At 39.5% G+C, this 14,615-nt stretch overlaps 2 protein-coding genes across 2 annotated transcripts; both read left to right on the top strand.

Moving 5' to 3' along the window:
- Positions 1-1,405: 1,405 nt before the first annotated feature.
- On the top strand, positions 1,406-4,208 carry LOC118562544 (FERM and PDZ domain-containing protein 3-like). Its single transcript, XM_036134984.1, has 3 exons — positions 1,406-1,489; positions 2,428-2,563; positions 3,226-4,208. The coding sequence occupies exons 2-3, from the start codon at positions 2,443-2,445 to the stop codon at positions 4,185-4,187; spliced, it is 1,083 nt and encodes a 360-aa protein (XP_035990877.1). The 5' UTR covers positions 1,406-1,489; positions 2,428-2,442; the 3' UTR covers positions 4,188-4,208.
- A 534-nt stretch (positions 4,209-4,742) lies between these two features.
- Positions 4,743-8,328, top strand: LOC118562543 (FERM and PDZ domain-containing protein 3-like). Its single transcript, XM_036134983.1, has one exon. It carries the CDS (start codon positions 4,765-4,767, stop codon positions 7,489-7,491), a length of 2,727 nt encoding a protein of 908 aa, XP_035990876.1. The 5' UTR covers positions 4,743-4,764; the 3' UTR covers positions 7,492-8,328.
- Positions 8,329-14,615: the final 6,287 nt, after the last annotated feature.

Here is a 14,615-nt window from a genome sequence, read left to right as displayed (position 1 = left end):
TCGCAATGACGTTATCAAGGAGCGCTTTAGCTTGGACTGGAAATCTGACGTCAGTTACGACTGGCCGCCCTCCATATCTACATCACCGTGTCCTCTGCCAGGCCTAATCAGAAGATCTCGCTCAAACATGTTGAGTAAGTCCACAAAGCAACTCCATTAATGCCTCTAGCACATCAATGAGACTCCCAGTAAAGTTTGCTATTCAACGTATAAATGATTAATTATTGAATCCAAAACGTATTAGAAGTTCTGATTATTCAAGGACCATTTTTCTTAGGTAGTTATCCAACACAAAATGCATTGCTTTGTGAAGTTACATCTCCCAAAATGTCCTCATTTATTTTCCCAACTCCTCAACTTAGCAAGTAATTAGTAACTGCTATCATAACCACAGCAGCAGATCAGATTCGCTGTGCTTGTAATAGACTTCGAATTACAATAAGAAGCCAGGGGTTGATGAGGATGTTACTCACCCCCAACGTGCCTTGCAATGAGATGAAAAAAAACCCTTTTTGTCCTCTCTGTCTTGTACAATATTTTCTCTTTTGTGTATTGAAATCGACCATTTTCTCACTTGTCTCCCTCACAGAAAAGAGTGGGGACTAGAGCCTTTCCTTCCACTCACTCTTCTTCCCACAGTGAAGGAGAAGAATGTGTGCAAATCCTTGTCTCAGCTGCTGAAGACATACCAACATCCACCACCGTCAGGGAATAAGGTGACTTGATAAAAAGGGAAATGTAACTTTTTAGATCGGCTGTAACAATTGTAACAGCCAAATGTTATTTAAAATGGAAAAACACAAAGGAGACACAAACTTGATTGTAATTAGCATAAATTCTCACCACATTGCTGATTCTTTGCACGCGATAAAGTTTGATTGCTTGATAGCAAGTAATTTGGGCAAGCTGTACCTTACCAGTTGTATAAGATTTTAATTGACCAGAATCGTGGCTCAACAGTGCCCCCCAGAGCATTTAGGAAGTGAAGCAGGAGGATTTTACTTTGACAGATGAGCTTTTTCTAATTATCTCTACGCTGGCAGGTTCCTCCACTCCAGGGAAAGCCTGCAGTACATGCGAATACTCAATGAGCTCCCCACCTTTTTTGGTGGAATACTGTTTCACACTGTGGGACTGGTAAGATATGTTCAAGTATTTGCATTCCAGAATATAAATGAATTGCTTAGCCATTTTTACTATCATGTTTACACCTGTAGGGCGTGTTATGATAAACCATAATTTCAAGGACTTGTTCCAACCATAGAATGTGTAACAACCAGTAATAAAACGTTTTTGCACTCTGTTACAGGATGAAAAACAGTCTGCCACGACACTACTGGTGGGGCCTCGACACGGCATCAGTCATGTAATTGACCTGAAAAACAACCTCACAACAGTTCTGGCTGAATTCAGCAGGATTTCCAAGATCCAGCTTTACAGAGAGAGTCAAGGAGTGGCTCGTGTTGAAGTATCAATTCATGAAGCCAAGGTAATAGAGAGTAGCCTATGAGGGTGTACGTTACAATTTTTCCTCCATAGAATCAATGCTAAAGTTTACAAAAAATTGCTTTAGAGCAATGGTTCTCAAATGTTTCACAGCAAGTACCGGCATTCTGAAAGACATTTTAGCACAGTATAACCTAGACTTTTTTAATTTTTTAATAACTAAAAATCCTATACATGAAGGATGCAACAAGGTAATTTTTACTCCAAAAGTTTGAAGTTGGAAATATTCAAACTTACAATATATGAGTCAAAATTCTAACCTGAAAAGCTGGAGGTTCCTCACCAAGCCCAACCTCAAAATCCAAAATAGCTACTGTACATCTACAACTCAGTGACAAAAAAAATCTCTTCATTGACACTTTGTTTTTGCATCACATTTTTTACACACACTGGGTTTTACAATATCAGTTAACAAACGTGTACTGTACATCTACAACTCAGTGACAAAAAAAATCTCTTCATTGACACTTTGTTTTTGCATCACATTTTTTACACACACTGGGTTTTACAATATCAGTTAACAAACGTGTAGCTGCAGTTTTCAAAGCACACTGTGCAGAGAAACACATTGCTGATAGCTTGTATTACTAATTGCAGTTAGCTTAGTTACTTGGAATGCCACTTAAAAAACCACAGTGGTTTTCAAATTTGGAATTAGTTGGGTTTGATGTCATTTCCAGATTTTCTACACTGGACTTCATAATTTCTTAATTTAATTTCTGATAAACCACGAATCACCGTACTTGAACAACCCAGTAGTTTTGGCAGTAAGGGTCTATCAGTTATATAATCTAATTTTCTTCTGAGTGCATCTTTGGCCGATAGTTTGAGAACCATATCTCTGAACCTTTGTAACTTTTATCTAACCAGGTAATAGTGAAATAATCCCTCTACATTTCCCTCTCTACCACAACCTTGCAGCCTCTGGTTTTACTCATGGAATGGCCTGACGCCAGTAACTTTGCGTGCCTCATCTCTGGCTACTATAAGCTATTTGTAGACCCCAAACGAACCATCTACGTTCGTAACTTTGGTCAGTCTCAGCTGACCAAGCCAGGTAAATATCATAAATTCTTTTATGCAAGCAATGTTTTAAATATGTATATACAGTGAATAGATTAAACAAAGATTGATTAAATGTGCATATGTAAGTCAAGAAAAAAATGTAGTTAGAGTAAATTGTGATTTGAAATGAGGAAAATAACTTGATTATAGCTTTATGTAAGTTACTGTCAGGAATTATCTGCATTATGTGTCAAGTCCTCATGGACATTTATGAACATTGCTTTTTTACTGAATGGAGTCATTTTTGACAACCTGGTTTTCCCATCTCATGGCGCCCTCTGCTGTCTCTTCTCCCATCTTCATTCTAACTCATTGGACTGGAATGCCATTTTGCTTTCTCCAAGATAGAGCAACATGAAGTCTGCTTTTTGCTGTAATCATAAACTTTTAGTGTTCACTCATGAACAGATCTTCAGGCATCTGCTACATCAATCTGTAGTCTACATTAAAGAAGAGTCTTGCCATCGTATCATTACATCACACCAGAATCTAACCCTCCAACCTCAAACAGATTTCAGCCCTTAACATTCATCTCTGAAATAAATATGTGCCATCTGACCACAAGCTGTTGCCTTTGCTTGTCCATCTGGATCTTCTCTATCCCTAGTTCTTAACACCTCAAACTCTCCACTGCTCTGACCATTCTATCCTTAGATTACAGAAGTTCCCATCATCCCCACCCACGAGCTGGGGCAGCCGGATTACAAAGTGGAGGGCGGCGAGGGGAGGAGAGGGAAAGTTCGCACAGGGAGTCAGGAAGTTCAAGATCCATGGTCCCTGCAGAACCTCAACATCTAGGCTTGTGTCACATCCACCTTAGAGAGCAACAGCAATTTCAGGAGCTCCAAGTGCACCCAGAGGCAGAACTCGACATCAATGAGAACTTTATCTCTCGTGAGCCCCCTGGTCGACCCCGTACCAAATCAGATCCTACACATGAGAGTACAGAGGAAATAGCTGCGGTGTTAGAGAGCCCAGCTGTGGAGAACACAGGATTTCGAGTGAGGGCCCAAACAATGGTTCAATCAAAGAAAACCTCACGGTACTTCTGTGACTCCTGCAAAGCCAGACTAAGGGCCGAGGGTCACTCAGCGGCCGCAAACAGCAGTGGCAGCTCAGGGAGACATTGCTCCAGCGCGTGTGCCTCTCGAGATGGAGGGGCTGTAGACCTCATGGCCCTCCCACCTCCTGGAAATGAGGAAGAGGAGGAGGCAAATGGTGGAGGGGAAAAGCTGCAACCACCACCTCCTGCCATTGCTGCTCCACCACCTGGCTTCAGGGACAACAGCTCTGACGAGGATGACCCAAAAAGAGCAAAGAAAGCACGATCCAGTGCAAGTGTTGAGACTGCCACAGGAAAGCTGGCACAAGCTAAAGAAGATGTGCCTGTGACACTGATTGATAATGTGGCCACAAGAACAGTTCGAGATCATGCCCAGGAGCTTGATGACGCTTTGGTGTCCACTTTACAGGCCCTTGAGGCTTTGGCAGCCTCTGAGGACTTCCCGCATCACCCTCAACAACCAACACAGACTGCAGGTCAACAGCCTCAGTCACACTACTGCTCACATTTCACTTACAGCATTCTTTTTCTGATCAAACAGATACCAAATTGACAATACATGGTATTACTGATGTTTCCTTTATTCACATAACACTTACAGATTTTCGGTTTACTTGGGTCTAAAATTACGATTATACATTTTTTAACTGAAAACATTACTGAACATTTTTACTAAAATATATTTACATAAATGATAAAGATGTTTATTAAACATTGTATGTCGTAATGTGGCATCCTAAGTAAGATCATTTATTGGGGTGTTTTTTATGAACAAAGGCAAAACATTTACTAATATTTATAAATTAAGCAAAACCTTCAATTCATACAAAATCTGTGAAGTTTTAGCTTCTCATATGGAGCAGTCTCACCGGTGCACGGGTAAGTCTGCAAAACCCCTATAGGTTTGGTCTAGAACTACAGGTTGAAGATAAAGTTACTCCAAAACCCTTTATCCTATTTGTGACACACATCCACACATTTCTGTACTGATATTTCTTCTTTGATTATACTAACTGTGCACTTTGTTGGTGTCCTCCTCAGGGTTGATTGTCTTAGCTGCCATTACACCTGAGTCTTCACTGGATTCAGGTCATGAGACCAACTCCTCTGAATTGACAGATGTTTCTGAGATGGTGTCAGCAATGAAGCAAAACCAGAACCAGGCATATCTACTAGCTCACCATATCAACAAGGAGCGTATTCTCTGCCGCCGGGACTTCCCCATGGCAATCCCTGGCTGCACAGCAAAGACCATAGGGACTGGGGCCTTTACTGTGGGTCAGATCCGCGCTGGTTGCCCACCCAAGCAAGTAATCCTTAGCAAGACTGTTCCCTTTAAAGTGAGCCCCACCCAAGATTCAGCAATTCTTAGGGTCGTGACAGAACAAGGTGGCAATCAAGACAGTTCTAAGACTGAACAGAAAGCAGAATTAAAAGCAATCTCTGAGTCTGCCAAAGCAAACGCCTCTGACTCTGATTCAAAGCCACTAGAAGTACCGAAAAAAACGGATACATCATTGACACCTCAAGTTAGTGCAGATCAGAATATATCAAACTCTACAGAAGTAACGCAGTCTCAAAATCTCTCTGACGGTGTGAAGATGAAGACAGCAGCACCTCTTACTATAAACACAATACACAAAGCCTTACCTAAAATTTTGCCTGTGGACACAAGTGTCTCTGCCAAAATCTCCCCCACTAATATGTGCCAAGAAGCCACGACTGCCTCCAGTGAGACCATGAAGCCTTCAAGCTCCGCAGAACTTCTGCCAGTGGATGACCTGTTCTGCACATGCCCAGTACAACAGGAGCCTGCACCTCAACTAAGGCTAAAAGACCCACAGGTTCAAAAGATAGTTGTGTTTCAGTCATCCTCTCCCACAGATGATGAGCGTCTTCGAGCCAAAGGCCTCCAACTGGCAAACAGCAAAGAAAACACAGCAAGAGCAGGACCAGATCCTAATTTGGCAAAACCAAGCCCTCAAATACAAACCAAGTTATCGCCTCATTTGCCTGTAAAGGCAGAAAGGAAAGAAACATCTGAAAACAAGATTGAGGCTGCCGTCGGGAAATCCCGCACAGAGCCACAGGATCAGAAATGTGCCATAAAATCCTTACCTATTTTAGATGATCTCACGAGCCCAAGTCCCAATGTAGAAAAAGTCTCCACTCTTCCAGCTGGAGACTCAAAGAAGCAGGGCAGTGGTAAGAAGGCACAGCGCAATGCCCCATTCTTGAGCTTTAGAAACCTTCTTTCGGCAACATTTCCTGCAAGAATGAGAAGAGAGACAGATGAACGAAGAGCACAGCTGCAAAAAGTCAGGCAGTATGAGCTAGAGTTTTTAGAGGAACTGCTGAAGCCCAAGTCATCACAAGGAGAATTTATACCCCAAGGATCTTCTCCTGTGCCATCAGGCACTCCTTGTGCCTGCCAGCTCCGTACCAGCCCTGTCCTTAAAGCTCCAGGGATTTCCAGGGAGCAGCGACGCAGTTGTGACTGTAAACGAATGTGCAGGGGCATGAGACTTCCTGATACACCAGTTGGCAGCGCTACAGAGACAAAAAATCGAGGCAGAGAGAGAACTATCTCAAAGACCCCTCCAGCTGTTTCCAAAGCCCCTCATGCCCAAGGTGCCCCCAAGAGACCTCAAACTTTAGAGATCAAGACTACAAGAATACGATCTACCAGTCTTGAGTCAAGAGAGCCAAGAGGAGACCAGAGCTCTTGCGTGCCTACTTGTACTTCTCAAACTGACTGCATGGGAGCTCCACAATACAAAAAGCTTCAGAGACGATACAGTATTGGGGAGCTGGACAATAGTTCAAGCACACCGGTGTATGCTGAAGTGAAGCCAAAAGCCAAAAGTCTGGAGAAAGAAATGGAAAGAGTGAGAGCCACGGGGCTGAGGCTACCAATTCCTGTAGAGCCAGTTCACACGCAGTCTCACCAGGCAGAGGGGAAGGGGAAAAGGGGTGTTTTTTTCATTCAGGGAGAGGAACTGTTACGTGATACTAAAGAAGGGACTGGGGAGGTTTTGCTCACATTGCCCAGTGAAGACAGCGATGACAAAGACAAATGCTGCTCATTCTGTTTCTGTTATAGGAAGTGTGAAGCTGCAGATGAAAGCAGTGAGAAAGATGAACTTTCATACTCCATACCCCTACAGGTCCTTCCAGGCATGGACGTTGACTCGCGTACCTTTCCAGTTGTAAGTAAAACACTCCAGGTCCTAAATGCAGAGGACTGCAGTGGGGAAGAAGAGGAGGAAGAGGAAGAGGAACCACAGACACAGGATATTGACCTTAGAACCTGTGGAACACTGGAGGGGAGCCTTGCCCGTGTACAGGCTCTACAGGGGAAAAGTTTCAGTTTACCTGATGGTTTTCTAAATGCCCAGCTAGATGCTAATGAGTTGTTAGCTATCCTACGACAGTGTGCCAACAGCCCACAGGCCGAAGGTGAAGCTCGTCTTCAGTCATCACGGATTGCAGAGTACAAACAGGAACTGGCGGTGCGATTCAAAGAGTTCAGGGCATCATGTCGGCGAGTGGCAAGTGTTGAAAAAAGCCCAACACGAATGCTAGCTGTCGTTTCAGATAGCTTCCAGGTGTTGTGTGAACTGACTCAGACCTTCATCAAACTTGTCAGAGGAGTCCGCTCGGAAGCCCAGAGGCTACAGCTGTTGAGGAAAGTTGAGGAGGTTGCTATCAACTACACTTTGCTTCTCCGTGCAGCGGAAGAGTCCATGGGACACTCAAGTAGTTTGCCAACAAAGACAATGAGCCCTCAGATTTGCTCCAATACCAATAACATGAGCTCACTTACACGACCCATCAAAACTCTGCCTGCCCAGTAGGAACAAATCTGGCAGGAACGTGTGGATGGCTACTCTGTCCAAATTCATTCTTTATTTAGCGTTTACAATTTTTACTACATCAGCAATGAATCATCCTCAGTAACAATTGCAACTATTTCATCCCATGTTTACAGGCCCTGAGGTAGCCTTGTTTTGAAAAAATAGAGATATACCAAACTAATGCACAATGGAGTAAGAACTCTACAGCAGACTGGGTGACACAGGGCTAATCACCTCATATAAACATTCACAATACAGTATATATATATATATATATATGAATTGTTCTAGTAAAATATTTTATATATCTATATATTATGTATATTTTAGTTGTGTCTATATAGCAAATAATATAAAGTTTGTGAAGAAAATAATTATAAATTTATTTAAATATACTGAAGTAATATAAATATAAAAGTGATAATACACCAGAAGTAAATGTATGCAGTGGACAAAAATAATTCAGAGATCTTGTCACGTAGCGACTTCTGTAAACTGAATAGTCCAAAGGGTTGGCTGGTTAGGTTTTGATGTGTTTGTGGAATTTGTCACCTGTTGTAATGCAAAATTGATCTCTGTTGGCTGTGCTGGCAATGTGTGACATACAATTGTGGGGCAAAATGTAAGGGAAAGAGTTGGAAACAGCAAAGTACTGAACAAGAAGTATAAAACAGGCTATACTGATGACCGGGGCCCCATTCTCTCATTACAAAAACGCAGGTATGGAACACACATGTTTAGAAGCAGACAATGTAGCAGAGACCCAAGTCACAGTTTTATCCACTGTACAGTTATGAGTGCCATCACCTCACTCAGCTGTAAAAAAAAAAAAAAAAAGAACTATATATAACCCGTAACACAAACTGTGTACTTACACATTTATCGATTCATGACTCACTTGCATCTCACTGATTGTAAATCACAGAAAAAAAAATTTTCTTCACTAGCGAGTGAGTAAGCCTGTGACTAGGATTTTGCACAACCTCAAAATGATTTCTGGAGTTAAAATGTATCCTTTAATGTTTACATAAGTGTTTTTGATTCATTCTGCTGCTGAAAACCTTACTTGAGTCAACATTGCAACAACAGTTCATCTCCTTAATGCTAATGCTGACCTGTTTCAAAATACTCTTTAATTTGTATTCTTATTTTCAGATACGAAATAAGAAAATCTGCTTTCTATGTGCTGTTACACATTGTGCAATTTAGCAAATATTTAAACACACAAAGTAGTTTTCTATGTATTTTAATAAAACTAACACACCATTTCCTGTCTGAAATCTTTATTTGTGTCAGATCCTCTTGTTATTGCAGGAAATCTACCACCGATGCTTTATACCTGTGCTGGCCTATAATGTATAGTGGATAGACTGGTAAAAGAAAGTGCTACAAAACAAAATTATTGGTGACATTTTTAATCCCACAAATGTATTCTCTTACACTGTATGACACTCGGCCGGAAGAAAATTGAGTCTAAGGATGACATTGTTGAAAGTAAATGAGCAATAATTAATACGAGTTAACAAGTCACTTTCACAATGTGCTTTTTTCATTGAAAACATCTAAATCTTTTTAAACTGTTGTCTACAAGCACTCTCTTTTAACAGTGTTTCCTCTGCTGCTAATGGTACATTACCATAACATTTTTGTAATTTTTTTTTTTTTTTTTTTTTTTTTTTTAGCACTGTACATTTTTTTCTCCCTTGCAAACTTCAGGGAAACATGTTGGAGCTGAAGGTGACAATAATGTGCAGATTTTTAAACTTTTTTTTTAAAATGGGAAACGCAGACAAAACTGAAAAAGGAACCATGTTCACAATTTTTAAATGGTATCCAGTATGGAAACGTATAATTTTACAAAGCAGATGTAAATTATATAGTCATATAACATCTGAGCGAATAAGACATCATTTTAAATCATTACTTGTGATATTAGGATTTATTTAAGCCCTTCACTATTTTGTAAATAGGATATGTCTGTGACGTAATTATTTATAGTGTTAATGTAACATAGAGACTAATAGCAAAAACATATATTTTGAAGAATATCAGTATAAAGCATGGGACATGTTTATTTTTATAAACAGAAATATCAGACTATGTTTCCTCATCAGCCTGAGAACATTTCAGCATTACAAGAAATATTTTCTGTGATTATCATTGTTTTTGTTGCTTTGCTAAATGGGCTCCAGGTCAATTCATCTCTTCTCCAATTTGAACTCTTGATCTGTGCTTACAATGTGCATCAAATTATTTATCTTGGTAAATTATTATTTTAATTCTTTATGGAGGTAAATAATGACAAATATGCCCCAATGCTACTTTAGAATTACATTTGCGATACAGTACCTTGTATGTTTTGTTTAGAAATTACCGTATTTCCATTTAATGTGATTGTGATCCCCGGTTGGACTGGTTGACTCTAAGGATCTTTAGTCAAAGCAAAATAACATTGATCAACCCTCTGTTAGTAGATGTTACTTTAGAAAGTCACATAACATTTCCTCATAGTAGATTGGCCGTTGATGAAAGAAAACTACTTATTACAATTATTTGATGCCAAAATTTCCCCAAGAAGAGTATGAATTAATGCAAGGCGGGTACATAACCTCCAGTGGCAGATTACAAAATGGCGAAGGGGTGAAATGACCAGCACTGTGCTGAGTTGATTAGTCTGTGTTTCATTCACATAATAATGGCCACCATGACTCGGTCTTTTGTTTGTTTGTTTTTTGTTTTGTTTTTTGTGCACTTATTCATTCCTGTCTTTATTCACTGTCGATGATCTTGTCGTCACTGTGGTCTTTTGTCTGTGTACAAAGTTATTTCATGTTTTAAGAGCAATAAAGAATATTATATAAACTCTTTCAAATAATTTGCAAATGCAGCTACATGAACTAAACTTAGTATAATGTGTAATTCCAGTTAGAGCAAACTTTAACTACTTTCTTTGCCTGGAAGACTAATTACAAGGAAGCCGCTCATTTCCCTCTGGCAAAAACTGATGCTGATGTAAGAGTTTAAAGTGATGTGAAACCACAAGCTATCAGCGGTAAGGTTTACACGTTTTGTTGTTTGTCTTATTACTTAGGATTTCAAAAACAGTTTTTGAATCAACAAACACCTAAATGAAGCATCTGTGCCAGAAAAAAACTATCCAGTATAAATGCCTTGAATTTCGTAAGACCATATGAGAAAGACTATCCAGTAACAGTAATCAAGGGTATTGATAGTTAACAGCTCTCAGCTTTTTAGATTAGATTGAAACTCACTTAAAATGTTTCCAGTGTTGTAGCTTTTAAGTGTAGTTATTCACAGAGGAAATGTTGATGCAACAAAAAGATGCACATGCACACTTGAAATCAAAAGTGGGATACAAAAATAAAGAATAAATTTGTAAAAAGTTTTCACAGTGGCAGTCAGAGGTTTTCACAGTCATCACGGGCCAGGGTGTCAGTATTCATTTTGAGGGTTTTAACCATGATTATACAACACACCTGTGCAGATTCTCAGTTATCCGGGTCATCTCAACAGCAAACATGCTTGAATCGGAGGCAACCAGACTTTCGCTCATTTGTTTCTGAAAATGTTTCATCACCTTTTCTGGTAGCAGTGTGAACCATTAGAACTAATTGTACAACACAGTTTACGTCATTTTTTAATAGAGTTGTAGGGTGCACAAGCTTAGATTTACTTAGATTTGCTTTCTGTAATCCACAAAATGTAAAAATAATATAGTAAGACATAGATTTATACATCTGTTGAATGTCGAATACTAGGTTGCATCCTGAACCATTCTTTTTTAAAGCCATGAGCAAGCGCCTGCCATTATCCTGACTGGATATTTGACCACTTTTCAGGGAAAGAAAAATTAGAATTTGTTTGAATTACTTGATTTCCTTAACTGGGACCAGATTTAAATTATCATTCACAGATTTTAAATACTTTTAAGATTGGAGCTTTGTGAAGTTTCACAACATTAGTTTAATGTTAGCCTGCTTTAATCATTCCAAAACCAGTATTGATGTAAACAGACTGAATTAGAGTTTTTCCAGATGACCAACCAATCAAAGCACTTTACACCAGAGCCACATTCATCCATTTGATTTAAAACTCTGCACACATTCATACAACAATGAAAGATGGGTGGGCAGCTTGTTAAGTGCCTTGCCCAAGGTCACATTGACATCTGGCAGGAGGAAACTGGAACTGAACCCACAATTTTCAGATTGCAAAACACGTACCCTTCCAGATTAGCCACAGTTGCTCACAGTCATACGTGTCTGGAATCATTGAATACTGGAACACCCAATTATGAGAAAGTTTCCAGCAAGAATATGGCATTAAGGGCCATTTATGGTCCCTCTATGCACATAAATAGAGGGCAGTTCTGAGTTAACTTCTGAATTCAAAGGGAAATTACAAGCTCTACGATGCTGAGGAAAATATTAATAATCTACTATTATAATACTTATCACATATTTCTATTGTCATTTTCTTTTTTTGTTCTTTTCGCTGTTGGTGTTTGAGCTGCACTGCACCACAATTGCCCTATCACTAATACTGGTGGTATTGCTCCATTTGTTGCATTTGGGATGTATACGCTTCCTGATGATGATGGACTAAAATACACATGAAATATGTATGCATATGAATATTTAACAATGAGTTTAAAGGGGCCTTTAATCTGTTATCCCATTACGATTTTGAAGCACCACTGCCAGCAAAACAGCCAGCATTGTGCTACCACCACCGTGCTTTAAAGCAGGTAAAACGTCATTAGATTGGAAGGGCTCACCTTGACTCCTCCAAATATAATCTTTGTCAGTTCAGCCAAATAGCTCTATTCTTGTGATTTTTGTCCATAAACTTTTCAGCCGAAGCATTTCGGCGTCTATGTGGGCAACTGCAAACTTCAGTCAGGCTTGAAGGTGTAAATTGTACAGGAGGCGCTTCAGAGGACAAGACCACTGGTAACCAGCAGTTCACATATCAAAGCAGGCTTGAGCCTTGGTGTTTGTTGAGCATCCTTACCTTCTTTTAAAAAATGGCTAAAGGGTGATACAGTCATTAACTTTTACCTAATTATTATTGTTTAAACTGATAATGTTGAAATCTGTAGTTACTTAAAAATGCCTCCTTTCTCAGTTTGAGTCAGTGTGCCTTTCTTTAATCCTTCCCAAGTTTCTCTAACTTGTCCTTTGTTTTAAGTGTTGATATGGTCAAAAGTCCTTTTTATGCCGGCAAAGAGAAACTATAATTTGCAGACAAGCATAATTTGTGATGGCAATGTAATAGGCTATGGTCTTGTAAAAATGAAAATCTAGGGCCATTTAGCAGCAGTAATTATAAATCTTAGGTGAATAAATGGACATATCTGACTTTGTAGGCACCATCCGAATCCGCAATAAATTGAGACTATTTACCTAAATGCTGTTTTTAAATCTCATTGAAGTTGTTTGTTGCATCATCATTTCTCCCTGGGGAAAATCGGGGATTTAATTTTAAGTGAAAGCTAAAATATTAATGTAACATTTATGTATTGTTGACAATGAGTTGATCTTTGACCTCCAACCCCCTATTGTGTTGCATCTTATCACTAAGAGGTTAATTGCAATGATATTAAAATATTTGTCATGAACAGAAGGAAACCAAGTGCTGCTTTTAAAAGAGTGTGCTAGGAATCTGTAAATGCGATAGTTTAATTTCTGTATTTAAGTTATATTACTTCAAACATTTTATACAGCATTTCTGTGGTGACAATTTTATATCTTGTTTACATTTTGAGAAAGATTTTGACTGTTACAGTACCCCACAAGTACTAATGATCTACAAATGTAATGTATTTTACGGGAGGATGTTATGTGGTAAACCCAATACCTCAAAAAACATAGAGCATATTTGTGAAGTGGAAGGAAAAGAAAGCATGATTTTTTTGCTTTTCTACTAATAAAATGTTGGCTTACTGCATTTATTTGTATTTAGTCTTCTTGGGTGTAACGGGTTGTAAAGCCACCTTTCACTGCTGTTACTGCTGTTACTGCTGCAAGTTTTTGGGGGGTATCACGGTAGGATCTTTGCATTTCTACAGAATTACTTTTTTTTTTTTTTTTTTTTCAAAATGGAGAACATTTTGGACAGCAGTGATCAGTCATGCCACATATTTTTAACTGGATTCAAAACCAGGCATTGAGCGGGTCATTCTAACACGAGTATACTCTGATCCAAACCCTTTCATGGTAGCTCTGGCTGTGTATTTTAGGGTTGTTGTTGCAACAAACCCCGAAAAAAAACAATAAATTCTCAACTATTTCCTGGCCTCTTTTCTTTCAGTTGCATTTAGCTCCACCAATTGTCGTATTATCACCTACTAGCCTCCCTGGCCCTTGTGAAAAGCCTTCAAACACCATTTTGCTGCTACCATTTTGTTTCAAAGTGGGAATGATGCATTCAGGGCGATGTACAGTGTTATTCTTTAGCCACGTGGTGTTCTGCATCTAGGCCAAAATGTTACATTTTGATCTCTGACCAGAGCAACTTCTTCCACACGTTTGCTGTGTCCCCTATGTGGCAAACAGTAAACAGGAATTCTTCTGTGTTTTTTTTTTTCAGCAATGGCTTTTTTCTTTCCCCTCATACATAAAGCCCAAATATATGGAGTGCAAGCCTACAGATTCTCCTCTAAACAGGAACTCAACTGTGAATCTCTGCAGCTCCTCCAGAATTACTATGGGCCTCTTGGATGAAATGAGGTGGACAAAATGTTAGTTTAGATGGGCTGCAATGTCTTGGTAGGTTTGCAACTGTGCCACACTTTTTCAGTTTTTAAATGATGGGCTTAACAGTTCATAGGAAGAGGTTTTGAATCTAAGGCCTGCTTAAACTTCTCCGGTGACCTGTCGGTATTTTTGTTTGGTCTTCATGATGCAGTTCGTCCACTAATATTCTTCAGCAAACCTAAGCCCTTCACACACCAGCTGTGTTTATGCTGAGATAAAAGCACACACACGTTACTAGGTGACTTCCGAGGAGAAATGATAGCCTTGCATGTCATCTAGTTTTATGAGACGGAAAAGGGAGGAGCTGTGCACCAACTCCTTTCCGTGTGTTCTTTCCTTACACTT

This window comes from Fundulus heteroclitus, unplaced genomic scaffold (assembly GCF_011125445.2).
Source record: "Fundulus heteroclitus isolate FHET01 unplaced genomic scaffold, MU-UCD_Fhet_4.1 scaffold_97, whole genome shotgun sequence".
In the NCBI taxonomy this organism is placed as follows: Eukaryota; Metazoa; Chordata; class Actinopteri; order Cyprinodontiformes; family Fundulidae; genus Fundulus; species Fundulus heteroclitus.
Note: the sequence above shows the minus strand (reverse complement) of the source record. Positions and strands in the feature narration are given on the sequence as shown.